At 42.4% G+C, this 15,083-nt stretch overlaps 1 protein-coding gene across 2 annotated transcripts in view; it reads right to left on the reverse strand.

Annotated features, from left to right (window-relative positions):
- LOC8039636 (proclotting enzyme) overlaps positions 1-15,083 on the reverse strand; it is a 78,970-nt gene that overhangs the window by 21,549 nt on the left and 42,338 nt on the right. The window contains exons 3-5 of one of the 2 annotated variants that reach the window (XM_040500907.1): positions 4,771-5,024; positions 3,388-3,421; positions 3,130-3,324 (exon numbers count right to left, since the gene is read on the reverse strand). In XM_040500907.1, coding sequence (XP_040356841.1) covers positions 3,130-3,324; positions 3,388-3,421; positions 4,771-5,024 — 483 coding nt within the window. Of the gene's footprint in view, positions 1-3,129; positions 3,422-4,770; positions 5,025-15,083 lie in introns of both variants that reach the window. The other variant, XM_029979124.3, reaches the window with a different exon arrangement.

The raw sequence follows: 15,083 nt of genomic DNA on the forward strand, positions 1-15,083 counted from the left end.
CGACGCTTCGCTTCCGTCTCCATGCTGTTTCTATGGCGCTAACCCCCAGGCGCGTCCTTAATGTACACCGGCGCACTCCGGGCTGTATGGGCCCCCAAAAAGGCTTTGACTTGACAACCCACTCTCTCTTCCTCTCCAACTCTGCTTTATGTGACTCTTATGTATTTAATCAACAACAAATAGATTACCTGGAGGCCCCTTCATATCCCCTTCTCCCCTTCAGCCTACGTCTCGCTAGTCGCCCGACCCGCCCGGCCACTTCCTCGGACTACTCGCCTGTGGGATGTGTTGCCCTTGCCGTTCTCAACTGGTTTTAACTTGTGCCTCCTCGGAGACGCGTTAATTCCCTTTCGCCTGCATTCCTTCACATACTTTGTACGCGATGACAGTGTGTCAGCTTACTTGCTTTTTTTTTTCTGTTGTGTGAGCGTGCTTGAATGAGTATGCGGAAGCAGACCTAAGCAGAGAGGTGCTGCTGAATTCCTGGGGGATTGTCGCCCTGCGAAAAATGGGCCGGTGTTGTGTGTCAGGGTGCCGCGAAAACTATGATAACGGCCCAGAAGTGCACATATTCTCCTTTTCAAGTGATGATACACGCAAGAAAGCGTGGCTCAAAGCTGTTCCACGCAAATATTTTACACCGATCAAACATTCAAAGGTAAGCTACCCTTGCTGCGTTGCCAGACAGGTGTTGATGATTTAGGTCCTCTTGTCTTTAATCAAGGATGTACTACTTCACATTCTGGCTCTCAAAACAATGAGCGCAAAAGCTTTGCATCAGCATATTGATTGAAGAAATGGAACTGAAATTCATCGCCGTGATAACCGAAAACAATGCTCTGAACCTTAATGTGATGTCACTATTTGCGAAGAAACCAAAGTAAGTGTTGTCTGCGAACACCCCGCTGATTAAAGCCGCCTTTTCTGCTATGTTGTTGACACAGTGCACATCTTAAAGTGCATACGAAACAATTGCCTCAATCAGAAGAACTCCGGAACGAGCTTTTATTTTACGAAAATGTGTTTGTCCGGACGAATGCTAGACGGACTTGAGCGAATGAAAGCTGCGTCTTTTGAGGTAGTTAGGAAACTCTATTTATCTGCGAAGACATCATTGTGAAGGTTGGCTACAAGCTAAATGTCAGTTGTTCAGACGTTGTCGAATGTCGTAGACACCAAAACGTGGTGAAGAGTGCGGCACAGACGACACTTGCGACTGGCAGACGCCCGCCCCACTCCCGTCCGCGGTGTCGTAGAGGATCACGTGACATGTTGTACCACTTGATAGCCCTGTTTCTGGCGGCTTGAAGCCAATGTTGCCAGACGAAGCCGATGTTTCGGTTTCGATTTTTGTTTATGTTTAAAGTAAGATTTAAAAATATATATCCCATTTTTCGCAAAGCAAATGACGTAGTGCTTTCTATTAGTGCTTTTTATGTGAAATTACTATTTATCCCGAAATGTTCGGGATTGAGCGGAGCGGCGATTTAAGGTGAAATGCAACATTTCGGCTGCTTCACTGTTGTACCCAGTTCTGTAAGTTGTTATGAAGGAAAAAAAAGAAGAAATAAAAAACTTACGATCCGTTTTAAAGGACTTTTTATTAAACGCGACCTATAGTTTAGGTTGGATTAAAAATTTTGGTATAATTCGTGGAAGAAACAAAAAATGTAAACATGTCACTTTTGACGTTTAGGTTACATATTTTCAGCCTTGCATTTTCGGATTCCTCACAAATATTGCTCACGAAATACTGTATACCTTCATGGGCTATCGAATGGTACCGCTTTAATTTATTTTACGAAATTATCTTAATAATTTTTAAAATTTTATCAAAAATTAATTTGAACAATAAATTAAGCGGCCCTTATAACTTGTGTTTATTTATTTCTATATGCAATATTATTCCCTAGGACGTCAACTATATTTTGGCATAATCAAAGTTCCCCCTTTATTGTTGTATTTTCTGTAGAAGTGACAAAACAGAGATCCACGGTCCCGAATAGACTAAATAGTTGTTTCGCAAATGCGCCTTACAGTGAGGCTTCTTAGGCTCAAAAAGCTAAAGACAGTGGCCTTGCAATTGTTTGGGGACCTAAAAGGTAAAGGGACGAGCTGACAATGAAGACGAAAGGACAGAGAGAAGGATGTTATGTAAACGTGCCGCCATTAAAAAAAAGAAAAAAAAGAAAGAAAAAAGTATGCCCCCACCCCTCCGCTGTTCCGACACCAATGGCTATGCGTGTCTTTTTTGTTTCTTTCATTTAAATTAAGAAAGTCGAGTCGGAGCGTAGAAGGGCAGTGATCGTGGTAGTACCGAATAAACTCATGATCTAATTGTTTATCTTGTTGACCAAACTTTATCATGACAACGGGTGGTGAGAAGATCATCCTAGTCGACTGGGTGGCACAGTCGTGTTGGAATACCTGCATCGCACGACACTTTCATGCAAACGCTCGTCGTTTTTTTTGTTTTTTTTTCTCCTTAAAACTGAAAGGATGTTGTCAAACTACTGGCATGCAGAATGCTGATCTGGAACATTTGGAACATTGGAACAAGTGGTAAAATATAGTTCCCCCCCTTGTCCTTTGGAAAGAAAATACTAAACAGCGCCAATATCACCTTTGGCCTAACAATGTTGGCGTGGATACAACATCCGCGATTTTTGCGTTAGTTACCATTTCCCACCTGGCTAGTAGGTTTCACTAACGTCGCATAATTAGAAGAGACAAAGCGCTGTAATGCCGCTGACAAAGTTAGAACGCAGGGCGTGTCTTTTGAACGCCCTGCCTACAGCACGTCCTCCATGAATTCCGCCGAGCATTGGCTGCTCGTCTGCGCTCGAGGTGCACCGGAGGCCATGGCGTTGCCGAAGGCCACACGGCTACGCCAAGATGTAAGGAACTGCAGCTTTGCAGCGTACTCTCGTTGAGATTCAGCGCATTCGCCGCTTAGGGCGAGTCGGGGATTCACTGACAACGACGCATTGAGCAGACCTTGTTTTCTAGCTGGTAATGACTGGGCCAAGTTAACAGTTGTCCGTGACTCTCCAGCGCGGCAGTTTTGACCCAAACGCGCGTGGGGCTCACAAAAAAGCACGCCTAGGAGAAAACAGTGGGCATCCTTACTGCTGGTGCCCCACTGCCTGGGTCCCTGGGGTCGCGGCGAGTTGTATGGGCCCGAGGGCCGCGGGGTGCGGTGGTTCCCGGGGAATCTGCCCCCGAACTGGCCTCCTCCTCCTCCGAAAGGGTTTCTGTTGGGCGGGAGTCCTCCTCCTTGGCCGAAGGGTCGCCTCGGGGGCCCGAATCCGCCGCCGCCGCCAGCTGCTCCAAAAGGGTTCCCGAAACCGTTGTTGAAATTGGGCCTGAATGGGCGGAAGGGCCTACCGATGTTCGGGAAGTTCTGCGGGACTTGAGGGACCTGCGCAGGGACAGGCCGATTGGTGGGCGGGTCCACAAAGGGAACCATCCAAAGTAACTGACAACTACACTTGCCTCACATAATTCAGAACGCGAGATTGGTACTTCAATTGTTCTAGGCTTTGCCAAGTCTTTAGCACACGTACTCTCGTTCGCAGGGCTGTAGTCAAACGTAATATGAACGCACGTTTGCAGTAGAAACTGCTAATTTGTGTCGAACCTCAGGCTAAGTATAAACTATACTCTTTTATTTAGGGATATTATGATCTATTAGGAATAACAATGTCAAGTCGTCAGGTTTGTGACCAGTTCCGATGTATCGTCGTCCTCTCCAGGTTTTTTATCTGCAGCCTCAATATGACGCTCCTTCACCAGAAAAGTTCTTTGCTGACCGTGCAAAAAGTCAACTACTTTGACTATGATAGGAAATTAAGCAACAAACGAAAAACATCGTTTTTTCCTAAGAGGAGTTTTAAAAGAGCGAACATTTCCTTTATTCTATTGCACTTGCGCGTCAAAGTGGTGGCCCTTGCTTCGAATCTGCTTACCACACCACATAGAACATAGGTATCAGACGACGTCAAAAGAGAGAAAACAAGCCCTCCATAAGCCATAAACCCGTTGCAGCCATTACTTGTAAAATCAAATTTTTGAGTATACCCTCATTTAATAGAGATATGTAGCATTCAAATATATCTATTATTTATATATATATTATTAACATTCGGAATTGTGGTAACTTTTGCTGGCTTGGCATTGCCCGCACGAGCAAAGACATGGCGGTGGACAATGATCTGTTTGCCTGATGTAAACTCAAGAAAATAAATAAAATTCGGCAGTTAAAAACTTTAGCACCTTGTTCCAAAAAAAAAAAGTGTGTTCCAGAAAAAAAACCAAAACATGTTTCTATAACCGGACGGTCATAAAAAATGACAAGCGTATAAAAGAAGGGCATTTCGTTTCGTGCTTTCATTGTTGAAATATTAGTTTTCCTGCTCATACTACAGAGAGATTTCCGTAAAACGACACCGCTAATGCTGCCAGTTGTTCCTTGCTTAAATCGTTATTTCTACGGAACTATACAATACAATCTTTAAGCCATCTTTAAAATACACTTTAATTAAGCATATAAAATCGATATATATGCCCTTAGAGTTGCAAGTTTTGTGGTGTAACCCACCTGATAACTTTGCCGACGGTTTCAAGTATAATTAGAAGTCTGAGTGTGCTAAAATGCCTTGTGAGGAGCCTACTATTTGACCTCAGAACGTACTGAACGAAGGCCCAAGAGGCATTTCCCTCTTAGGGTGGTGCGGCGTGCACTAGCCAGCCAAGCTCGGTGGGGCTCACCTCGGGGAAGACGATGCCTCCTCCGCCTCCTCCTCCCCCGAGGCCCCCTCCGAAGCCGTTACCGAAGCCCTGGCCCTGCTGCGGACAGCAGACGAGGGACACCCGCCCGTTGAAGCCGCACAGCGACCGCCTCGCCAGGAACTCGTCGTTGAAGAGGAAGCGGCACTCCTGGTAAGGCACGCAGCGCCCAGAGGTGCCGAGCGGAGACTGGCAGAAGCTGCCGGAATCGGGCAGGTTCGTGTCCGGAAACACGACTGCCCACAGGGAACAAAGGCCACGTCAAATGCCGTCACGACGACAAAAGCGACGCCGCTTCGATGTCTGGGGTTAGTGGCATGCAACACTGTCGCTGAGCCGGGCATCTCTTGATGCCTCTCTTTGGTCACAGCCATAGAAAGTGGGTGAGAGGAGACAGGTGGCGTAGCGTCCGCGATTGCTAGTCAGATGCACGCGAGATGCGACGTGTTGATGCTGTAATGTACATCCCTACTCCTGAGTGCTCGGTGTGACGGCATTATTGAGCCACTCATCTCGCGAAAACACGTGACCAAGGATGAGCAAAGAAACCTTTGACTGCATTCACATGAATCGCAACCACGTTTGAACTACATATTTACGCAACAACACCCGCGACCGGTTGGCGGATGAGGTTTCATCGCCGATATGAGGGCTACCTGTGCTGTGAGCCGTGACACGGTGCGTTATGCATGTTTCATATATAATCATAATTCAGGAGAAACATGAGTGGGATTTTCGCAGATCGTACGCTTTGCCTTCATATCTAGCATGGACTGACTACATGCCCACAGAGAACGCGAAGCACAGCGCACGGTCTACGAAATCTCCCTAATATTCTAGCAATGGCGTTGCCACGCAGTTGCTATAACATGACGCGCCGTTTGTAAAATGCGTTGATATGCCTATTGCTAAACTGCCCAAGTACCAAGGAGAATGCCGAGAATGTAGGTCTAAGTGCCGCACGTGCTGGCGTCTGCGGCAGTAACAGTTTTAAGGCAAAATCCTAAAGAAATGACACCTTGCACGCGCGCTAGTCAACGTCTTATTTTGGTTATTTACTTAGAATCTTTTATACAGGGAAAGCGAGGGCGTGCGGCGCGTAGATCTACATTTCCAGCTTTCTAGTTGATGCATCGGTAATTTAGGAATAGGTCTATTGACGTTTTTCGTTTTATTTCGTTCTAAATGACGTGGGTTTCATATCTGGTATGTGAAACGGAAAAAGAATATAATAAATAAATAAATAAATAAATAAATAAATAAATAAATGTTTATTTCTCCATCACATTACATGATGGAAGGAGACAGAGGAAAAAAGCTGCGCAAATGCAGCTTGACGAGTCCTCGGCCCCCTCCCTACAATCAGCAGCAGCGGCAACTCACAAAACACAAATAGTAAAAAAAAAACAAAAAAACATAAAACATAAAAGACATAAAAACCTGAAATCGGCGAGAAAATATAGGTGAGGCGAAGGAACAATGTGTGACAATCAGGCATTCATCGTGAACACCTTGCAGCGGCTTGAAGAGGTTAACACAATATTTTAGGAAATACGAAAATGGACGACATTAAAGATGGCTGCACCATTGTGGAAAAAGTGTATTGTTTGGCGTGGAAAAGAAATGTGTAAACACTCTTCCAAACCCGCGCTTCCTTATACATGCGGAAAACAACCGCTGAATAAAGAAACGCTCGGAACAAACATATCAGGGACCGTGTTTGTTACGAAATAAAAAAAAAACAATTAACCAAAATATTGCACGATAGTGGACTTGTAAACAGATAGAGCATTTCTCATTAGTGAATGACGTGTTCCCAGCACAAAGCTGGGACGACGCGTTCAATCAGTAAGCGAGAAAACTTTCGCAGTGGCCAGGGGGCGCTCCACGGGAGAGTTATTTGGTGGATTAAATGCGGAAAACAATTGCGAAGGATAGACTGGCGCGAACCTATTCTACTCCAGTTTCGATTGGTCAGTTGCAACCAACATGACAATCTTTTTTTCATATTGATCTGGCTTCCACACGGTATACGAAGCACAGTTGTCCCGTCGACATATTCACTGATGCGGATTTCATTGCTGTAATCGCTATCTAAAGTGGTTATACCGCGTTCAATCGAGAAATTTAAACCCAATTTTCCGGCCCGCATAAATAAACCGCGCTTTGCAAAAAAGGTTGCGGTGGTGATAACTTGTGAAAGTACGGGCACTCGACGTTACCTGCATCAAAAGTACAAAAGAAAATCCAAATTTCTTAATGAGCCAACGTCGACCTTATCAAACCGAAATTTTAGATTACGGGATCCTTGACCATTTATTAAAAAAAATGAAATAAGATAACTTGCCTAAAAGAGAGACGATATATATATATATATATATATTTTTTTTTTTTTGCGGTTAAGATTGAAGTAATTGTTTGAGGCGCCCGCAATCTCAAATTACGGTTTCATTAGTGTAAGGCGTAGTGTAAGGGACGTGGGCTCAGCGAGAAATTTTCTTATCTGTCTTTTGATATACGCAACGTGATACATTCGAACATTAACATTTTATCCTTACCGCTAGCGTCACTTTCTCAGCTATTTTCAACAGTCTGCGATGCGTAGTTTCTAAAGAAAATTGTATCAGCTATTCTAACCAGTGTTTATAGATTCTTGGCCGCATTTTTTAAAAAAAGTTATAAAATAATCTTGGTGTTTGAAGATTAGATTAAAATTGTATAGGAAGGACCTAACAATTCTAACAACTTCTCCACCCCTTCTTTATAGAAAATATGTACAAGTTTGCCAGTTTATCGTAAACATCTCAAACATTAACAAAGAATAGTGAGTGTACAGGAGAGCAGGTGATGATTGTTCATAATGTAAAACCTGAGGGTGTAGTGCGGAAAGGTGAGGAAACTTTAAACCTGAGGGAAAAGACAACAGTAGCACAACGTCTCATCGAGACATTCTCCTAATTTCTTCTTCTTCGACTTACAAGCTTCTTAATTTTACCGCACCACAGTCGCAAGCGTTACATTATGATCAGCCTAAACGTAACTCTAAGGTTTGTCTGAACACATTCAAGCAAACATGCACTCGCACGTAGCCGTGCACAATAGGCAGACATCACAAATACTCTCGTCAAGGAGCACTAATAACCATAGCAACTAAGCGGTGTTCACTGCTCCACCGCCATGTATACCCCACACTTGAAAGGCAATCATTTAAAGAGCCACTAAGAAAGTTAAAAGGATTACATGTATGCTGTTTTTTTTTTCGTCAATAAGTTTTACGCAACGTGGTTTCTAAGGGTTAGCGAACTGTATCTCCAATTATAACGCTTTGCAAGAGGCAATAACGATTTCGCATACTAAAAAAAAAGTTTTTACAAGAGGGTTTGTTGCACTACATCGTATAATTCTATCAAGTCCAGTGTATAGACATTCTAGAGACATATGACGACATAAACTTTATTGAGACGTAGTGATAAAGAAAAAAATATATTTCGTATCGTGTATATTTTATGAATATAAAGACTAGAAAATCAATTGAAAATTGTCGATCCGACGTAACTGAATAGAAAGTTGAGAGTCGTTAAATTGTAGATATGATTTCTATAAACGGTCTGAAGTATCGTTTGTAATGGAAAGCAGCAAAGCTTTATTTTTTGTTCGATCCCGGTAGTTTAAAACGCACTACAAGTGACACGGGCGAGCGCTGGTGAAGCGAAAGGGTGTCACTTCAGCTTCGTTAAACCTACATCCCGCGCAGTGACTCACTTGCGGCTACATCTACAAGAAACTTCAGAAGCAGATTTAAGAAGAAGAAATCACGTGTTCTATTGCAATTTCATGACGTCACTGCTAGTACTGTATCAGGTGGCTCGTGATACTCAATTCGTGTTTTGCGTTCGTAACATTCTTAGAGGCTTCTGTCGCCGCGCTGAATGAACACGATGGCGAATCTGAATCCCCGCCGTAGCTTCTAGCTTAGTTGATCGAGGTCCGGGCAACGATGCTGCAATCGTGTCCAATACATGTGATGCATTCTGCCGTATTCTCTTGGAACAAGAAGGATCGTTGTTTGAAGCCGCGGACGCGATATTATAAAGTAAGAAGGCAAGTACTTCATGACGAAAGTTTCTCTTGTTGCTCGAAAATCTTAGACGAATAAAAAAAAAAAAATTCAGTTTGTTCTTACTGAGTCTCTTGATCGGCTCGCAGACCTTGACATTGCACCTGATGACATATGCCAAAGTTGATTTTGTCGGAGTGCGGTATTTGTATTTGTATTTTAACTATTAAAGATAAGAAAGCGTTTAAACTAGACAATGCTTCGAGTCCTTTCCGGAGAAGATACAATTCGAAAATGTCTTGGCACTGTTTTTTTATTTTTTTTTAGTTGTGGCATTTTGCTCCGACAGATCATGATGCCGGAGCATTCGTTATGTTGGAAAGTTTGCCGACTTCTAAGTAAGGAATGAGGTGATTATTTAAAAGTATGCCTTCATTTTTAACTTTGACACGTTGACAACGCTTAAAACACAAATGACAACGTACTAATAAATATTTAGATGAAAATATTTTACTGAATACGCATCATTTTAGAGTTTTCGTTAAGCTCTCTGAACATGGAGTAACCGAGAGGTACAAAAGCTGGACCAGAAGTTATTTGTCGAGGCGTGAGAACTTTGTACGCCTTCAAGGAGTCATGTGAGCTCCATACGTCGCATTTCTGGGGTGTCTCAGGGGTCAAATCTTGGTCCCCATTTATACATCATTGTTCACAATTATTTTTCGGTCTGCATAAATTCTTCTCAAATTCTGCAGTAGGCAGAGGATGTAAAAATATTCCACAAAATTGAAACACCTGAAGATTGCTTGAAATTGCAAACAGACATTAATGGGGTCAGTTTGTGGTGTTTAATTTATTGTCTTATGTTAAATTTAAAGTTCGACGGCGTTACATTTAGCCCCAAAATAATGTATCTACGCATTCTTATATGCTGAATACGCGTGAAATAGAACAGAAATCTGAAATATGAGATCTCGTTGTGCTATGGAATGAGACCCTTCGAATGTAAGCACAGGTGAATGCTGCAGTTGCTTCATCATTGAGGATGTTTGCCACGGTGTCCAGAATATACGGAACTTTAAAAACCTGCAAACCGTAATGGTACTGTATAACTGTTTCGTTTGCTCGAGACTTGAATTCGCATCAACTGAGTGGAATTCATTGACTTTGTAGAGAAAGACAGACGAAAAGCGATTACGTCTGACGGATTCCAAAATCGAACTGATCTCTTTTTAATTTTACGGAATCTTCTTCTTTTCCCAGTGGCTATCGCCCCAACTTTGTCTAGATTAGAGAGAATTGAAGGAGTGAAGAGACGTGTTATGCGTTTGGTTTCCGACCGCTACCTCGTAAGAAATATTATTATGGTTATAAGTTATAACTGGCTACTTCGTTAATTGAAAAAGATAATACTTTCAAGAAAGAGATATTAGGAATCCGTTATTTTCTCACAAATTATTGAATGGCGGAGTACCTTGCCTAGGCTTGGTAACAGACATAAGCATTTGTGTACCATCTCGCTTCTAAATATGTAATTCACCTTTTTATGTTCCTAAACATTCAAACCTCTCGCCTTTCACGAGAACGATGGACTTGTACAACGATCTTACGTCACCCGCAAAAGATGTCTTTATGCGTTTTAACGATTTTAATACGTAGTGGTAGCGAAAATGACAGAAAACATTTGCATCTCCATACGGTCTTTGTAGTTTATTACTGTGTTCGAATAGCTTGATTTGTTTTAAATATATCATGATGCACCGCCCGTAACGCGTTTAGCCGCTGGTGGAAAATTTACTCAATAATAAACAAATAAATAAATAAAATCAGCATGAATTTAGGCAGAATGGGTCACGGCGTTACTTCAGTGCTCAAACAAAATGGCGTCTGCTGTAAACCAACGTAGGCAGGTTGACGTGATATTCATCATTCGTTCCAGGGATGGGCAAAATACATGCAAATATGTATTGAAATACAAATACAAAATACTTCGTCAAAAATGTATTTAATTACAAATTTAATTACATTTCCAAAAAAGAATTTAAATACAAGATACAAATACAACCAAATGTATTTGGTCTCCTCCAAATACTTTTCCAAATACATTCCTCAAAATTTGCGTCAGCGACTTCAGGGCACCTGCAACGGGTTTCTGGGTATCTCATTTTAATTTTGCATCGCACACTCGGGAGTTAGTGTGCGAGGCTCTAGTAACGTAATAGAAATATAATCACAAAAAAAATGTAATCAGCTTGGACGTAATAGGTGAAAAAAGTACAGAGCTTCAAGCGGCTTTTTTTGTCAATTACATTTTGTTATTGGCCTCGAGATCGACCTAGAGGTGGCGCTACCGTCGCGCTATCATCATCATCAAAGCGGGGATACGAGAACGGCCGCCCCATAGGCTCTCCACGTTCGCGCGCGAGACGGCGTAGATTCTTCCGTTTATTTTGTCGCATACTATCGGAGGGAAAACAATTCTTGCGGAAAAGGATGCAGTACTGTTCGGTGCTTCAGTGAAAATCGAATCGTGTTGCCAGCGTGCGGCCTAAATTTATATAATCGCTTCTGTGGGTGCGTCGTCTGCTCTACGCAGACGTTGGAAAGCATGGATCACCACAACTGATGCCTGTCTGCAGCTGAACTGTAATATTTATGTTAAATATTTGTTTCTTTTAAAATGAATGTATCGGTTCATCAACGTGCGAATTAAAAACAATAATAAATTCCAACCCAGATAACATAATCATAGAAGCTGTGAAATCGCAGCTTCTATGATTTTTTAACTTCTATAGCTTTTGCAGCAATATACATATTTAGAATAAAGATAAGTTAGCGCTGTATTGGAAATTACCATGCTATTTAGTTCCTCTGCCCTTTTACTGTGCGATAGTGTGTGTAAGTTTTTTTGGAGTCTGAACAAATTTACTGCGTTGCGATGAGGAGAGAGAGTCTCTTCCAGTTAAATTCTGCAAACTGCACGGTTGACAGGACAACTGAAACAAGTGAAACAAACTCTTCTAATATATCTGCCGTGACTGTAATAAACGGGTGTGACCGAGCAACGCAGCAATGTTCCTGCTATTAAATGCTTTTCTCGGTAGTGTGGGTTCACCCGCTTCAATTTTCCTGGTGAGGGCCGCGGATGTCAAGAGGCTACTACTATAAATTTCTGGCTATATAATTGTAGCGGCAGCTCTCGGCAGCGATCTAGCGCTTGAACGGCGAAGGGCCCCTCGATGAGGTAGTCAAAAAGGACAGTGTAAATATTGTAAATAAATATGTAGAGTGTGATTTACCGAGCCTCTGCTCCTACATAATCTTGTATTCAAACACAGTAGACACTGCAACCCCAACAAACGACGCGCACCACGACAGAGACAGCATCGGCCGCAGCGATACTCTTTTACTGATGATGGCTAGCGACCTTTACGAGACTTTCCGATCACCCTCCGCCCTCACCTAACGTATATCGGGACTGGGCAGTTCATTGATTTACTTTCAGATTATTCAAGTAATGCTTTAATTGCAATTTTTTTTTGCCAGATAATTGGAATCTTGTGCTGGAGAAAGTCAACAAGGAGTAAAAAATGCCTGATTTAATATTTTTCACATCTTTATTTCTTTTGTAGAACAGGCTTGCACGGTGAACCACTTCAGCGTGCTTGTCATTTCGCCGAGGGTGATTACACTGTTTAAATATAAATAATAACTAAAAAAATACTTCATTTTAAAAGGCTTAATTCCCGCGTTCATATTTATGTAGGACTCACAACGCAAAGTTTAGAATGGGAATGCAATATGCCATTTATGGCATAGTAAAACCAGTAAAAAAAATGTGTAGTTTTAACCTCTTTCACGCATTATGACCGGCGAAAAATCAACATACGGACTTATTGATTGATTAGTCTATTAAAGGATAGCGATCAGCCTGGTTAATTTTCTACTCCAACCACAGACCCACTCAAGATTCAGTGCTTTATGAAAGCTACGGTTTGTGCGAGATAACAAAAATATGTGGGACCAGCGATTGTATACAAACCAACACACTAAGATTATGGAAGCTTCCGACTTAATAATAATCGCTTTGCTGAATTTTTATCCATGGGAAACGATACAACACAACCTTTAGTGAGAAGAAACGGCAACAAAAACATAAAACATTTAATAAGGAATGTCAAGCTCAGCCTGAAACTGGCTTGCGTCGTCGAGATCCATGCTTCTGAGCGTGCCCGTAGCAGACGACGCACGGCGGTATCCCCGCTTTCGCGCGTTTCCGATTTCGGCCGCACGGTGGCGACACGGTTCGATCTCGAGGCGAATAGACCAACAAAGAACCGAGAGGACCAAGACGCGCAGCTCTAGCTAGAGAATTTTCTTTATTGTTGCAACTCGCACCAGTTACCAAATTCTGGATGACCCGCGCACCTAGAATGTTCCAGGAAAAAATATGGATGGAAATCAGGCTGGAAAGCATCACAAGTTGTCACAGGCACTTGTTTAGCCAGTCTGCCTGTGAATGTCGATTTCGTCACTATTCTTGCCCTGGACTAGCACCGTAATCACAAAGTCACTAAACGCTTGTGCTTTATTGAGGGACACTGCATTCGGTGCAAAACGTAGTTTTCTTCCTGCTCTGGACAGTGCCTTTAAAATAAAGCCGGAAGAGGAAAAGAAAAAAACCCCATGGCCGAATAAAGGATGGAGACTATATCTTACAACCACATGCATAAAAACAAGAATTGTCGTGACAATAAATTTGAGGGATGTATTTTCGCCCGCCAAATTGTATTTAATTACAATTGTATTTGAAATACCCACGTTTTAGTATTTAAATACACGCGTCAAATACATTACCCAAATGGTAATTAAATACAAATGCAAAATACACAAAGTATTTGAAATACGTATTTCAAATACTTGTATTTGAAATACTGCCCATCCCTGATTCGTTCAAATACGTTTAGCCTTGTCCTCGAGATTCTAGAAGAATTTGTTTAAAGGGGCGTTACTAAAATATTTCTTTTGCGTAAATGCCATTTAGAACGAATCCCCGACGTTTCTAACATATTACGTGGATTTGGTTTTCTGCTCGTACAATGGGAGTTCAAAAACATATTAAAGAAAAACGTTCACCGTTCTCCTCCTCAGCTCGGAGCCAGAAAAAGCGGTCGCATGATCTGGAGCCACTCGCTAGGGTTGGCAAATTACATGACATGCTCTGAATTCCATTCATTGTTATAAACGTCAACCCGTTTGAGCTGACGATGCTCCGAGTGCGTGTTGAGCTGCGGATATTTTTAAAGTCTCTCACAGGAAACAAAGCGCGTCTTTTTCTAATGCCCCGAACACACTCGATCGTCACCTCGCGTTGAGTTTTGATTACGAGTGCGTGCTCAAAACCCTCGAGACATGCAAGTATTATCGAAGGCAGGAAGCTCGTGCTGGAGTCCGGACAACTGAAGGCCTTCCCCGCCGTTCTTATCCTGCCAATGACACTGTTCCGACGGTTACATAATCACAGCCCATCTCTCGATCTTCGATCTCTACCACGTGCATGTTCGCCGTTTCGGGACGTGAGCGTTGAAGGCGCCGTACTTTGTACCACAAGCTACGGCGCAACAGAAGTAGAGCTGGCGACACCTGATACGAAACTTCGCAATATTTATTCGTAGAATTATTTTAATATTTGCGCCTGCAACAATTCCACTAGTGAGTGCCGTTTTACGATCCCCCGCGTATCATTTCTTATAACAAATCGCAACCTTTGCGTTCTCCATGAAACGAGATTTTTTCTGAAAATGTCCTCGACGTTCTGCCCATCTGACATTGATAGAGAGAGCAGGTTGCCTTCTTTCATAAGTGCTGAGGAGGGGGGAGTCTCCAAGAGGAACGCGAGCTGCGTTTGCACAAATTGCCTTGGGACCTTTTTTATTCCTATACGTGTTACACAACCTCGTGGAGTTATCAATATTAATCATAGAGTGGTGGCGGACAACAATAATAATAAAAAAGATGTGATTACGTTACCACTAGTTCAGGAAAAACTGGCCTCTCTGATATACAGGATATAAGTCTTGCGCCCGAGCGGTTAGTAAAATTGCCACAACCTATGAACAAGCATGTCTCATGCCGAAGGTAGAAAGAAGAACAGCCTGAACCCTGAATATTTTCCCTCTTCATTTCGTAACTATCAAAATCAACATGGCGAATCTCTCGCTTGAAGATAGATACCAGA

This window comes from Ixodes scapularis, unplaced genomic scaffold, assembly GCF_016920785.2.
Source record: "Ixodes scapularis isolate PalLabHiFi unplaced genomic scaffold, ASM1692078v2 PGA_scaffold0__279_contigs__length_252992795, whole genome shotgun sequence".
In the NCBI taxonomy this organism is placed as follows: domain Eukaryota; kingdom Metazoa; phylum Arthropoda; class Arachnida; order Ixodida; family Ixodidae; genus Ixodes; species Ixodes scapularis.